Source organism: Petromyzon marinus, chromosome 14 (genome assembly GCF_048934315.1).
Source record: "Petromyzon marinus isolate PM22_M1 ecotype Great Lakes invasive population chromosome 14, UKy_Petmar_22M1.pri1.0, whole genome shotgun sequence".
Taxonomy (NCBI): domain Eukaryota; kingdom Metazoa; phylum Chordata; class Hyperoartia; order Petromyzontiformes; family Petromyzontidae; genus Petromyzon; species Petromyzon marinus.
Genome location: NC_133680.1, coordinates 13862557 through 13878444, shown reverse-complemented (window position 1 = coordinate 13878444; position 15888 = coordinate 13862557). Strand labels below are relative to the sequence as shown.

General features: G+C 44.0%; 1 protein-coding gene across 1 annotated transcript in view; it reads right to left on the bottom strand.

Annotated features, from left to right (window-relative positions):
* Positions 1-4916, bottom strand: part of LOC116942255 (cadherin-related family member 3-like) — a 36251-nt gene extending 31335 nt beyond the window's left edge. The window contains exons 1-3 of the mRNA XM_076067111.1: positions 3448-4916; positions 1822-2042; positions 536-704 (exon numbers count right to left, since the gene is read on the bottom strand). Coding sequence (XP_075923226.1) covers positions 536-704; positions 1822-2042; positions 3448-3529 — 472 coding nt within the window. The 5' untranslated portion in view covers positions 3530-4916. The remainder of the gene's footprint in view (positions 1-535; positions 705-1821; positions 2043-3447) is intronic.
* Positions 4917-15888: the final 10972 nt, after the last annotated feature.

Here is a 15888-nt window from a genome sequence, read left to right as displayed (position 1 = left end):
CAATTTTTTTACAAGAAAAAATACATTTACGCAATTAAAAAAAAATTCCCTTGCTGTGATAATGGGTACATGTGGTAAAAGGGTTTTTATCCTAGAGCTTAGGTCGCTGGGATTGTCGAGCCTGCCAATGGGGTTGCTTGACTAATGCGCCGTGAGCAATTGGGTAACGTTTCAAACGGGAGCCTCTTGAAAAGTGTTGAAAGGATTTCTATTGATAAAGAACATTATTATTGTATTTTTTAAATTAAGTAAATGGATGTATTGACGGTACACCGGTGCAGCATAACAACACACCGGGGTCCTCATCAAGCAGTCTGACGATGTTGCTCTTGCCCTTGAGTGAGCTGCAGACTCTCCATCAGAAGTTGCACTTATATTCAGCAGCTGCTTTCCCATTTGAACGTGTGACATGAGTCGAAATCTTTTGATTCCACCGTCCTCATTTCAGTCAAGTGCAATACGTTCAAATGTCCGCCACAGAAATGCACTCCTGTGTTTGTATTACACTGTGGCGAGTGCGGATGCCATGACTTACTTTGCAAACCAAGAGAATCCAGAAACTCTGGGGCCTCATTTACGTCCGTAATGTTGACGGTGAGAATGTCCATCACAGAAATTCCATTGATGTCGCTCACGTAAATGGGCAGTGTGTAAAAGCTTTGACTCTCATAGTCCAGCACAGGGCTGTTGGACGACACGGCCACCTGCACTCACCCAAACACAGAGAAAATAATTTTATAATTAGAATTTCACTCACTCTGAATATTAATTTCTACAGCTAAGTGGTCAGTGTTTATTAGCAGTATCGTGGGCATCGAAGGTAAAACTTGGGGTAATGTGCTTTATTTACCTGTAAAAGACTCACTTGGTATCAAGACTCTTTATTTAGGAGGGTCCCTCTTTGGAAAGTTTGACAAATTCCATTAATGTTTTTTTGGTACGTTGGAGGAAACTAAATAACCCAGAGCCACCCCCCAAACATTTCAAGAGGTGATGCTTAGTGCCATCTCCTAGGCGCCTCACAGCCACATACTCTGTTAGTTACCCATCCTCGCACTGACCATGCTAAACCCCGCGCAGCTTCCAATATTCAATGAGACCAGATACATTTTGGGCAGTGTTTCTCAAACTCGTGTGCCCCACGGACCACTCAGCCGATACAAACATTTCCGCGGACCACCCAGCCAGCCCGCACCCCTGGTGACAAAACGCATTCACTTATCTCTCTTAAATACCACTCATACAACATGAACATAATAATTATCTTTTAAACGCAGTTATACTTTTTTCAAGGGGGTTCGGATAGTTTAGTCAGGGTAGTTTACCTTACTTCTTTTTAAATGTTAAATATCACAATTAAAATATCAACTGCTGTTCGAAACAAAATTATCTAAGTTGTCAACATTTCCTACATTTGCATCACAGCCCCGCGGGCCACCTGGAGTAGCGCCGCTGGCCGCGGGTGGTCCGGGGACTGCAATCTGACAGTCGCTGATTTAGGGTGATGTGGTTATCGGCAATATGCATGCAACCGCTGCATTAATACAATTGCTCCTTTGTTTGTTCAAAACGTCACTTATTTCCATATTATTTTCCTTCTAGGGCAGCGTTATTGACAAATGTGTGGAGTTTCTGTTATTTGCGCTTTGGCTGTGTACCTCTGACAATGCAGTATCGCACAACAAACATTTCTGATGTGTAAATATAGTCTGAAGTGTGCACAACACGCATTTTCTCTAAATCGTTTTTTTATAATGCTCGCATCCTTAAAGACAAAATGTACAAACTGGCAGACGATTAAAAACAATTAGAATGTCTTACCCTGTATGTGTAGGAAACGGGTGCGGGGGTCGTTGAGCCACTGGGAGATATTACAAACGGATGGCTGGCGGGATTAGGGTTGAAGAAGATAGGACCCGCACTCGAGAGTGCGTTTGTTGATATAACTGTGAAAGTATATACAGTGGCCATCGGTGCGGAATTCTCTTGCAGAGTAACAATCTTTGGCAAATTCGACCCAAAGGTAAGTATGCCGTCTCCCTCTGTGTGCGTGTACAGGAAAAGAGAGCATTAGCAGACATTCAGAAGAGAAGACTCCAATGAACACGATTAATCATTACACATGACATTGTTACAGCAGTGGCAGGACGGGCAACACTTAGACTGACAGTGCCGTCTCTTAAAATGTTGTTGATGTCAACGAATCACATTGGTTCTGGCTCACTGCTGCATACTGTCGTTTTACATTTTACGTTACCCCGTTAATTAATTTTACTACATTTTGTCTCTTGCTGGGTCTAGTTCAGAAGAAACTAAATCAACCACTGTCTTAAAATTGAGGCAGTGTACTGTTTTCTACCCTGAGCCAGTGGTGAAAATTCCTCATTCCAATGGCAGGCGTGAGTCAATCCATAGGAAAACCATTGTGGACATCCCCACAAAACGGGACAAATTTGATCAACCCCAGAGAGATGATGGGCTGAGTCAAGGCGCCAAACAAGATTTGAACTCGCAACTTTCCGATTGCGAGCCGATCAACCTACAACTGAGCCAAACGACTGACATTTTAAAACATAAATAAAATAACAGCATTAATGACCGTACATTGTGGTAATGAACATTGTGGTTGTGAACATCAAGAAAGGCAGATTAAAAGTATCCCTCAGGACACTTTCAAAACATCGACGGCCGTTGTGCATGCGATCGACAGAAACCCACATTTCCGCCAGACGGGAAAAATCTATCTTGAATATTGCCCCATCCAGTCACGTGGCCAAGCTTTGCAACTCCGGCCCCAAGCACACTGGCACGTGTTCTATCATCATGATGACAGCAGCCGGCCAATGTGATTACCGCTCCCAACAGTATGGAAAGATTTGGATAAATTTGGAGACTTTTCTGATGGGTTTCCACAAGTGAGTATATATTTACGATATTGCGTTTGGACATTTTACAATTTTACCATTTTGGCAGTGTTTGTCTTTGTTGATGATGACGTAGAAATGAAACCGCTATCATCGTATTGTCATAGACATTCCACTACTTAGAATGTTTTACAAATCACGTAGCTAAAGCCTCCATATGTGCACTCTAATTCTTATTATTACCATTCTGTAATCCAATACTAGAGTTCGTATACATTTAGCCAATTGACAATTATAATTTCAACAAATCATGTGTTACGTCACCATCAGTTAGTGGCGAATGTCGGTTGTTGTTGCTATATTGCATGCATGTATAATTAGAATATGATGTAAAAATAACAGTATCCTCAACACCAGCACAGTACAGCACATTGTAACAGGCACTGCACTGGAATATATTCTGTAAGTAGAGTATGTTGCTGTTCCATTTTCTTAACAACAGACTTCACCAGTTAAAATATGAAACCGTACTTAAGATGACGTACACAAAACATTGAACGCTCAACACCAGTAGCAAGCCTACCTTTGGCAAAACCAATGAGAGTGAAAATAAGAATCTTCAACAAGTCACAAGAAGTGGGTCGCTTCTTCCTCCGCTCCATCATCGCCACTCGCCAATTCGCAACTGCGGCCAAGCAAAGGAAATCCTGGCCGGTTTATTCAGAAAAAAAAACACAGCCGGTGGTGACATCACTTTAAATTGCGAAGCGCAGGATGAGTGACGAGTTGGCATTACCGTTTAGCCCGCCGATCCACCTACCCACCCACCCCCCACGGTCTTTCTGTGCTCCGTCCCCACCACCACCGTGTGTGTTGTGTTGTGCAACGGTGATTCGCAACGGAGCCCCCGCGGTGCAATCACTGGCCATGGTGGTTACCTGGAGATGGCCCCCTTTGCATGTTTGTTTGGGCGGCATGGCTGTAAAACGGTTGCCCGTGGAGCGACTCCTAACCGAGCCGCAGAGTCGCCCCCCACACACACACCTGAGACGTAAGACGGCTTCATTGAACTCCCCACCAACCCACCGCACCCTACGGTGCTGTCGCTTAGACCCGAGACAATGAACGTGGCACAATGGAAACACTTGAGCTTGTTTCTTGTTGTGTTTCCTAATCATTGTTATTTATATTATTGTGTGCTCTGAAGTTCGAACACAACGAGGTTATTCCGTGTTTTTCTCATTCGTAAACTCACGTAAAGTGTCGTAGAAAGTGCTCATTTTAGTCGGTATGTACGTTTAAATGCTGTATAAAGTACGTACATTCAAGTCAGTAAACTTAATGGTGCAACCCATTTGTAAACACACTCCCATTGAAAAGCGCGTTGCCTATTGAATATAACTCGAGTTGAGCGTTGCTGAGTATGACTTGACACACACTGCAGTTATAATAAAATATAATGCATTCACAGTACTCTACTTACATTGGCATGCTCTATCCCCTGTATACTGTTCAATCATTTAGACCACACCTCTATGAATTATAGAGTTTGTTTTGCAGTCATTCCCTTTATTATCCATTTGCGTAAATTTCTGAAGAGAAAAAGCCACCTACTGATTAGCACGGTTAGCTACGTACGGTGCGAAAGAAGTTCAACGTGCATACATATTGCTGTCTGACTGTTTATATTTCACAGCGCAGTGTTTGTCTATCCACATTTGTTCTGTTCTGTTTACAATAAACTTTACTCGACACAAACTTGTTTATTAATTCAATGCACAAATTATTTACTGTGACACGTGCCTTAATTCTACCAGCAGACATCTCTTCAGTGGCAAAATACTGTACACGGCCTTGTACCAAAATCAGATTTCACAATGATCAAGTCTTCAGGATACACACATACACTGCTGAACTGTGTATTTGTAAAGCACAGGGTTGCCGTGGTCTCGCGAGATGCTTGTCCGGAAACAGTGGGCACATTCACTGGCATATGAAAGTCTTCACATGTGTAAATCCTTACCGCCTGATATCCCTTACACATGCAATCACCATCCATTACTCAAAACTCTTTTTTTTTAACCAGGTAAGGCCCACGAAGCTATATAGCTTCAGAAGCGACCTGGCCACAAATGCTAGCAGTCAAATACTCTAAACGTATTGTTTCTCAATGTGGAGGGAAAAACCTAAGGACCCGAAGAAAAATGAACGTGACCACGGGGAGAGAGACAGAGAGACAGGCAAACTCGAATCATACAGGCCTCAGGGTCGGGATCGAACCCACGACCTCCTGCATACCAGGCGAGGGAGATAACATCTCCTAGCCACCATGGCGAAGGCAAAAACCAGTCTCACTGCTACACACAAGCTGATCTCATCGCTCCATCTGAACGGTGGTATCTTTGGAGCATTTTCATCTTTGGCTGCCATTCCATAAACCAGCCGCGTCAATCGTCCATCATTCCACTGGAGCTATGTATGCACTTTTAAATCTAAATCGAAGTCTAATCTATTTAGAACTACTTTGTGTTTAGTTTGTTGTCCTTCCCCCTGCACCTCCGATTAGCACGGTTGGCTACATACTATTCAAGCCCACTTCCTTTAACGGTCAATGTAATGCCACTCATTTGTGTTTGTTCCCTGATCCAAGTGTTTTTTTCTGTATCTTATTGTCATTCCAAGCATGCAACTGCCACACGCTTGCCACAACGTTCAGCTTTAGCTTTCTTTATCAGAGTGCACGTTTCTGATTATTGTTTTAGTGGCTAATATGCACTGATTAATAACGTCTTCAGGTGCATTCACAGGCTGCTTTTTTCGTGATATTCGTTTTTTTTTAAAGCACTCATTCCTGTACGTGTTCCCTCTCTATTTCGTATTTTTTTTATCTGGAGTAACTTTCATACTTTCCCCAGGCATGCACATTTCGCTGTTTCCCACGTGTCCTTTTTTTTGCTCTATTTTTTTTGGTGACAATTCATTTAGAACTTATACATTCCCAGGCCATAATCTGTAATTACATTCCGGTTGTTATTGGAATCATATCATGTAACAAAAACGAAACTCATATTTTCATAGCCAGAGAAGCACCATGGCTTGGCAAACCATGTTTATTGGACACTGAATGCAATGAAGACCTAATGCACTTTATTTGTGTGGACGTTAAGGACCTCAGCAGTGCTGGCTTGGTGCTCGGAAATGGGCATTCACTTCACGAGCCACCCAGTCACCTGTTTCTTTATGACATCTGACCATGTCCGTCCAGTGCTTGCTGGGCTGCATTGGCTTCCGGTTGCCGAACGAATACATTATGAGGTCGTGCTCATTACAAAGTGCTCGTCACAAATGAACCACAATACCTTGCTGGTCTCGTCAAGGAGCATAAACCACCACATGAACTCCGGTCATCCTTGCAGCAGCGGCTTTTGGTTAACTATTGAACAAAGATGGTCACCACATTGTGCTCTTTCACATGTCCTTCTGCGGCCGTCTGGAACGCTTTTCCTTCCTAGATTAGGAAAACTAATTTCTTTAGAATTGCTTTTAGTGTTTAGTTTGTTGTCCTTCCTCCGCACCTCCGATTAGCACGTTTGGATACGTACGGTGCAAAAGAAGTTCAACAGATACACGCATAATCCATATTAAAGGTCAAGAGGGCACCACTGGCAGTGCCGTTGATGCAACCACATATCCCCATGGCTTCCTGCCGTTGGTTACATTGATAAAAGGCACATACGGTCTGTTTCACAGTCTCTTCACCATTTTGCTTAGCTTGGTTACTGTTCTGCTGGACTTCCCTTCATTGCCCGACTGGGAAACCAGCCCTCCAAAGACAAAGATCCCCCGTTATGTCTTGAACAGACTGTTGGGGAAAGTGCTGTTAGCGAGCAGCACCTATGAAGGCCAGCACGACACACGGGGGGTGGGTGGCCAGTACCACGTCCGACCGCCTTTGTCTCCCGAGTGACGATGTTTACACCCCGCACCAGGTACTAATTTGAGGCTGAGTCAACCTGTCCTCCACCATCACCCACACATACTTCACACTTCACAACCTCCATTTCCTTATTTGACTCCAATAACTCTCGGCCAGATTCCACACTTACAATTTCTTAAACCTATCCTGTAGTGAAATGCAGAGTGTTCTTGGCATGCACCTATGTTCACAGGTCAGAAGCATATTCTCCAATTTTTTGTGAAAGTGTACGTAGCTCTGACTCGTATAGTAACACAAAAAGTGCGCCTGTCACAGGAACTCACGTTGACTTCACTACAATCAAATGTGGTCAATGTAGTCCTTCGTAAACTCACCCTGGCAATATAATGTATCTCTGCTTCTCTCTCACAAGTCCCCGTGTTATAACACACCGCCCTATATTACCTTCACATTCTCCCTCCCTCGTGACACTTATGGTAATCAGCACAGGAGTCACTTCCCCAGACACTGTTATTACGAATCGTTTGGAAGCTCACCTTTTTTTAGCATGACACTGTTTTACTCAGGAAAGCCGCATTGAGTCTCAAGGTTCGTTTTAAGGAGGGTCCTGCTACGTTTTAGCTGCAGGGGTGATGGCAGGGATGCGTTTCTCAATTAAGTAACTTTGCAAGTCGTTTTAGAACATTTTGGTCATCATTCCAACACACAGCGGCCTATACTTCCGTGAATTATCTCTCAGGAGTGAAGTCTTTAACGTCCACTGTGAAGAAGATGCCGAGGTGGATCTATAAGCTTCCCGGGTGAGATCCTGAAATGTCAAGCTTTATAAATAGGACCCCTACATTAATATGTAGAACAAAAAAACCCCATAAAATACCTCTGGTAAATATCAATACATTACGAATTTTCGGGGTCGCAGTGGCGAGGGGAGTGGGTGACCACCCCTATTGCCTCTCACTTGGATCCACCACTAAGCAGACAGAATGTATTTTATGGTAAATACGCCAACAGTATTAACCGGGGCAACCTCCCGGATATAACCCGTGAATGTGCTTCTGCTGGGCCACGGCAAACTCCCTTTCCAGGGACCCCAGCGCGCAGCTTCAGTGAGTCAAGCTGCCAAATGCTTCAATGCCACAACCCCGCATCATCCACATAGAGCGTCGGAGGTGCAAATTATCGATTGTGATTCTTGGGTTTCTTTATTTTTCGATATTCTTTTCATGTTTCATCTGATATACAGTGATTGAGTTGTACAATCCATTCACATTTTACCAATGTATTTAATGTTTTATTTTTAAACGTGATTGATTGCACCTTGCAGTGGTGAAGACCACATCAAGATGACACAATACAGAAAAAAAACACGTGTTGTGTATTTGTATTTTATGTTCGTGTAGCCAAGAAGTAATACACGTAGCTATTTTTTTATTCATAGTTATTAATAATCAGCAACATACTTTATGTCAGAGTATCCTTCCCAATTGTTTCAAACCATAGTTGTAGCTACCACTAGGCAACCATAAATCCGAATGGTCTCTGATCGTGTCGTAATCATTATTGCCAAACATGTAAACTCAAGCAACGTAACAACGCGGGGAGGTGACTATGCTCTGTACCGCACGGGTTCGGCTGCTGCATTAATTCACTTTATGCCTTAGGCTCTGTTGACGTGAAAACGAAGAATAACAACTCGCTCGATAATGGTTGCATTGCAAAAGTTGGTGGCTCCGCAATGTCCATGCCATTCCATTTTCCCGAGACATTACAATGCTTGCCTTGGCGCCGCAAATTCAACATTCAATACAGAAAATATTAAAAACTTAAGCGTCGTGCATATGGGGTGTAAATCATCGTCAAAATTGTCGTTTATGATCTCGCTTTAATGGTGTATTTCCATTCTCTCTACATAGGAAATCTCAGTGGTTTTTCATAATTAGTGTTTTTTGTTGTTGTTGTTGTGGTTCATGGAAAGAATACGCACATGGTCATAGAGGAGAAGAGGCCACGTGCACTCTTAAAGTATAATTCCCCTACAGGTAGCTGGGGATCCAAGGTGACTCGGTGATTTCATAAACAGTACAGAGGTATCCCTCGATTTACGAAACGGGATGCGTTCTTCAAAAAAAGACAAGTAAAACGAAAATTTCGTTAATCGGAACTTAATACAATAAATAATGAGAGATGTTTCGGACAGCCATTCCAATTCTACTCCTAACCTAAAAATGTACACCTATTTTATATTACTTTTCACAATGCGAAAATAATAATAAAGAACATAAATGTTAAAACGACTGAATAATAATGAATGTAAAACTAAAAAATAATGAACCTTTACAGGGAACTCACCAAAATATTTGCGTGTTGGAATGACTGGAAAGGTGATGTGGAGGCGTTAACGTTGCATTGTTGTGATACTGTGACGCTGTCGCAGATGGATGCCGCAGACTCCACGGCACGTGCCGTGTGACATTTCGTTTACGTGGAAAATTCGCTTTCGTTAATTTAAAAGTGTACATAATTTGTCAGTTGCGTGAACGCGAACTTTCGTGAACCGTACGGTCGTAAACCGAGGGATACCTGTAAAGTGCATTCTCACTCCCCACTCTCCCTCCCACTGGGGGCGGGAGGGGGGGTGTTCGGGTTTGTTTTCTTGGGAACAGAATCAGAATCTTTATTTATCCTGGAGAAATCCGACGAGCTATGAAGCTCTTTTGCACAGAGTCAAAAAGTTACAACAATCAGAAAGTTACAACAACAAAAACCATCAATTTACAACAGCCTGCAGACACCCAATGTATTTTAAATATTCGGTCACACTTTGTGGGAACGATTTTGAATCTCTGAAAAATCCCTTGAAAGCGTTGTGTGCCCAGCCATAGCGAAGCATCGAGGGAAGTCCGGTGGGATATTCTCATAAATAGTCTCCTTTCATCTTCTGCTTAGGTACATGTCATGTGATCATCTAAAGCATTCTAGTTTTCACAATGTTATATTTAGTTTCGCTATGTTCTCCAATACTAGGTCCTGTTCATCTCCCACAAGTCCTCTACCTGGGCCAGGGATCAGCAAGCTGTGGCTCCGGAGCTGCATGTGGCTCGTTAAGAAGCCCTTCGTGACGTTATTCACGTGCAATGCGGCTCTTGAAATATTGAAGTTTTTTACAGAATTTGAACAAAAAATGGCTCTTCTTGTTATTTTGGTTGCTGACCACTGCCCTAGGATCCATACTCTTTGGTTCTATTGGGTAAAGTCACGTAGGTGAAAATAAAGCACTGCCCTAGGCTTTTAAGGTACTAAGGCCTTGTTCTCCCCCGAATAGTGGACCTCCTGTAATGCGTGGTTATCTACACCATTGATGAAAGGAGGGGGTTCACTTAGAGGCAAATGCACGATTATGTAGTAAAAAAAATGCATTATTTAAGCTCTCAGTTGGCATTAAGTCCCATATTCGGCAGCCCCGAAGATTCTTCCTCATCGGCCCATTTGTTTTTTGGACCCAGCCCAAATGGGTCAATGACATCGCATGGCAATTTGGGCCCGGTGTGTTTACAAATGCCTGGGCCCATTTTTACTCCCAGTCCGTCACTGGCTGCAACCATTATCTCTTTATTCAGGGCTGCCACCATTACCTCTTTATTCAGGGCTGCCACCATTACCTCTTTATTCAGGGCTGCCACTCGACCTGGCCTGGCCATAGGGCAGCAGTCCGGGTCTGGTGGCAGCCCTGAATTTTATTGCTCACGCCACTACCGGCTGAAGGCAAATAGGATAATGGAATGGTTACCCCCATTGTAACAAAGGGCTTTTATAATTCCTTTCCTAAATTGCATAAAAGTGTCAATCATAATATACTTACGACGCTTTTAGCAAACGCTTGTGAAATGTCTAGTGGCGTAGTTATGCAAACAGCCTGCGTGTTTACAAAAACACGGCGCTGGCCCCCCACTCGGCTGTGCGCCACAGAAGGCGTGTGCCAACTCATCCCGCGTATTGTGTGGGGCCCGTGAATCATGGCTGTGTTTGCCAAGTGCTATTGAGTGAGTGCTCACAATAGCTGTAATTTTCTCACACTGGTGAAGATCACGCATCACATTGGGCTGAATAATTTCCATGCCGGGATTACACGCGTGCTGTATTTCTTGCAGGGAACGTTGTGTTCATTTGAGCACCTGCAATGCAAACCCCGAAGTGTGCCTTAGCCTGCATACACCTGTCTGAGTGCTACGTACACACGCGACCTCTGCAGAATACCATTCATTCATCCCTTACTGCAGCATTAAAAGTTTCACAATGTAAAGTTTCCTTTGAATGTCTTAAGAAAATAAGTGATACTTTTTTTTGTATGCAACCTGTGAGGACATTCCTAAAAAGTACTGCTGCATGGGCAAGTGGTGTTGCCACCTTGTCCACAGACCAATGCCGGGCATACCTCTCAGTCAGTCTGCGTCTATCAAAAGTGTGCAGCATACCGTGATGAAGTTCAACACAATACCACCAGATATCGGTACAATCCAGTCATGCCGCCTGAATACATGCAAATTCCCAGTCTGTCCTATGTCAAATCCAGATAAGCGGCAACCCGGTGGGACGTAAAAAACAAAGATAAAGATCCCCTTATAGCCTAAACAGAATGTTGGGGCAAGCGCTGTTTGGGAGCACCTATGAAAGCCAACTTGGACCATGAGGGAGCGCGTGGCCAACACCATGCCTGGCCGCCTTTGTCTCTCCAGTGCTAATGTTTACACACCGCACCAGGTATTAATTTAAGGCTGAGTCAACCAAGGAGAGGCCCAGGACCGGTTCAGATATTCGTCGCCGATGTTGGCCGTGAGCGGGAATTAAACTCGGGTCACCGGGTTCCTAGCGTACTACACTAACCACTGCACCACCGCTCCCCGCGATCCAGGACAAACCCTCTTGCTCACAAAAATGTTATCCGCAGTAATTGAAATTCGTGATTCTGTTATATCCACACAGTTATTAAACAATAGTCTGTGAACGTGTTTATACTTGTCTCATCCGAGGTTATACGTGCGCATCAGAAACAGAATCTTTATTTAGACTGGAGGAATCCGATGAGCTATACAGTTTTTTATTGACAAATGTCCGGTAGGATAGGTGTTGAATTAAGCACACCACCGTGGCCCCCCACCAACCCTGCCTGTGACGCACAAGCGGACACGTGTGTGTCGCCGCCGCCCAGCTACAGAAGAGGCAATGAATCCCCGTGTTCATTCAATATTGACCCCGTTCATTGTAGGTGTTTTTTTTATTACAGGCACGACAAACCTGTGAAGAGGAACAAACATCACTCCAGGCAAGTTCCACGCGATGGTGCGCAAACATCAACTATCACGGCTGATATAAATTGCAATCACAATACAGTGCTTCACCATCATATTGTATACACTCTGTTCTCCTATAACGCGGCAGTTGTGTTCCTGAAGCACACCGCGTTATGGAAAAATCGCGTTTAAAAAAATAATATAGGGGGTAAGGCGCAGTCCGAGATAACACGTGAGATGCGTACGCAGGCTGAACAAAGAGTGAGGCGCGTGGGTAGCATCTCGAAGCATCCAGCAGCATCCTGTCTTGTGCAATGCTACGCCGAGGCAGCAGTACATCCGCTCATTCGTATTTGCGTGACGTAGTTCTGTTCACTCAATCGCGTTATATCCAATTCGAATCCGCGTTTTAAAAAAAATTGTTCCCTAATACAGGCATTGCGTTGTATCCAATTCGCGTTATTAAAGCACGCATTATAGGAGAATGGACTGCATGTAAATCTCTGGTGGTTCACAGATAGCAGCATGAATGGCAGACGAATGTGATTTACATCCAAAAATCCGTGAAGTTAAGAATGTACATCTGTGTGTGCAACTATTTACATGCCAAATGTAAAAATAAATATTCGCATGATTTTACTCAATTTTATTTGAAGTGGTTAGCCAATGTTTTTTTGGTTCTCTGTTTTCGTGTACAGAAATAGAGGAAGTAGCAAATCAAGCGTGCATTGTTAGAGCTGTCACTTGCTTTTTTACAAAGTGGACCCCCCTCCCCCACCAGTGCTACTACTTGTGACGTCCTGTCAATAAAATGTTGACAGTTTTAAATGCCCCCTTACTTGTGATGAATTGAGGAGACTCCAATGTAGATAATCTTGGCAAACAGCTCAACTATTCAGCATTGAAGAAATCCTCTTCTTTTTAACTTTGAATGCACAAACTTCCTGCAACACATCCGATTACAGCTAGTCCTCGTTTAACGCGGTCGATTCGTTCCTGAAAAGTGCCGCGTTAATCGAAAAACGTATTCATAGAAAATAAAATTCAAATAAATAATTGTAAAGATAAAGTTTGGCGAGATACAATGTACGACGTCCACACAGTGAGATGATAGGACTAATAACTGTATCATTCTGCGTACTGTATCACTCCGCTCTACTGTATTTAATGTGGGACTTGGAGAAGCCCCCCTCTGTTGCTCCACCCCTGACTGGACACCACGTTTCTTCCTGCATTGAGTTTTCTGCAGTGGTTCTCGACCTCTTTTGGCAACTGTGTAACCTCTTGTTGAATTTTCTTTCAACCAAGTACCCCCCTTGCCTGAACCAAGATGGTTTTGAGAAATAAATGTATGAATAATAATATAATCAATATTTTAACCTATTGTCTATTTTCTGAGGTATCCTAACTAATTAGTGAATGCAAGCTACGAAAAAAAATGTCACGGACGCTCTGCATGCATGACGTAATTTGTTCTCGCTCGCTGGTTACTCTTGGAAACCCGCATTGTTTACTATCAGTTTATATCGTTCTAGGATACCTTATGAATTTACATTTGATCATAGTTCTTTTATTTTGGCAGATTCGTACATGCTTAGTCACCAATGATTCTCATGTATGATACAATTTCGTACATTTATTAATTATCACACGTCCCCCCTGGGGCATTGCCACGTACCCCCAGGGGTACCACTGCCTTACGGTATCTGACCGCACACATAAAGCCCACAGAAACCGAGCTGATAATTAATGGACAAGAGTCTCTGAGAAGGCATCCTGCAGATATCCAGGGATGCAGAAAAGTAGTTGGAAGTTGTCATTTTAGTGCCTCAGGGAGTGGTTGGAGTCAAATATTAATAAATGATTGCGCTGATATTCTTTGCGTCCTTTGGTAAAGTCACGGAGAACAAAAACAATTCTGCAGTCATGAAAGCTTTAAGTCAAGATTTGATTGCGCTGATGTGTAGGGTATGAGTCCAGGAGCGTTTTCAATCCCGTGTGATCGATTGTTAATTTGATGTTAACGTTGTGACGTTCGATTCTTATTTCATTACAGGTGTAGTGACATTTAATGAGTCACTGTAGCGCGTGTTGCTGGGAGATGGGTGGACAATGGAATTGTGGGTAGCAGCCCGCTCTACCAGTTGGACCCGTGGGCCAAGCCCGGAGCCTTCTGGGGGATCCAGAAGGGGCGTGGCCGCGGGCGGAGCCTTGCCACACTGGGGAGAATAAAAGGTGAGCTCCGACTCACAGTCAGGGCTGTTGCCATCGGGAATGGAACTCGGCATGCTGCTGTCGTCGTGGTCTTCGCCTCTTCAAGCTGTGGGTCTGGAAGCGTGTTGGCTGTCCCGACCCGGTATGGAGTTATCCTCTATGGCTGCGAGAGCTGGAACAAACAAGAGAGATGATGCCTCCTACTCATGTCTCTGAATTAGTACACTACACAGGTGTGGACACCGTTGTCATGTGTGTTGTGTTGGTATGCAGTTTTATAGATTGTGCAATCATGCACCTGGTTATTAATGCGGTGCATTAAACCGTAATAAATGCGTGCCGTCTGTTTCACAGCACGGGTAGCTACGTACGTTGCGAAATAAGTGTACTATACATATGTACTGGCATAGAATAAGTAATGTAGCAGCATAGCGCTGGCTGCTGGCGGGGAAGGGGAAATGTGGCTTACAGCAGCCCTGATGTCAGCAGGCCAGGTGATACACCAGAGGGGATATCTGGGGGAAAGGTCACGGAAGGGGCACATGGGGGAAGCCCGGGAACCCGCTAATAGGTTCTAGAGAGGGGGCGTGGCTGGGGCGGAGCGAGGCCACGCTGGGAACATAAAATGGGGCGTTGAGCGAGCGCTCGGGGCTGTCGTTTGGAGTGGGATCCCCATCGTGCTGCTAAAGTCTTCACCATTCTTCTCGTCATTCTTCTCATCGTCTTCACCATACTTATTGCCGTCGTCTCCATCTTCACCATCTCGGGTTGTCATCAGTCAGGCAGCCTACCAACTGTCCTGACTGAGTAACGTCGCTGATCACAGGCGGACTTATTATAAAGTGTTAACCGCAATAGTGGTGGTTAATAAAGAAAGTGCCTCCAACTCTTATTCGTCTCCAAGTTAAGTCACTACACATACATTCACAAAAGTAGGCCATTGTGTGTCGGCGTCACGTTCTAAATTAGCAAAATTATACCGAAAATTACTAATTTGTGGTTAGACATAGCAGTCATTGCCCCCTGCCACAGAAAACTTGGCAGGTCCCTCCTAAAATTGTCATGAGACTCAGTTAAGGTTTCCATGCGCCGTGTGTGTCCGTTTACCTCTGTGCATGATATTTACTCAAGCACCCTGCATTAAATTATCCAAGTTGGATCCATTGTTAAAATAGCTTAACTACAGTACTTATTAGCTGTCTTTCCCAGCTTCTAATAATAATAGAGTACAGGTTGTGTAATTTTTCGGAGGGAGATATTTTTTCCGTAGGGCACAAATTAAGGTAAGGCAGAGCCTGTATTTTTCACCTTTGTGTAGTGGGTATAAATGGAGAGCGAGGCGTCTCTGGAGGCAACACGTTTATTACAACAATGTACTCTAGTAGCTGCTCCTTCCACCAGGTAACCTACGGAGGTAATCCCTCTGGGCTAACGAGCCCTAACACAACTGGGGAAGGCTGTTAAGCTGGGACCCCGACTCGAGTCCGGGTCTTGTCTTCAGCTTCTTCTTCAGGAGAACGTCTTCATGTCTTCAAGTGAGCAACAACAACCAGACCCGTTCAGAGGTCCGGCTTATATAATCGGT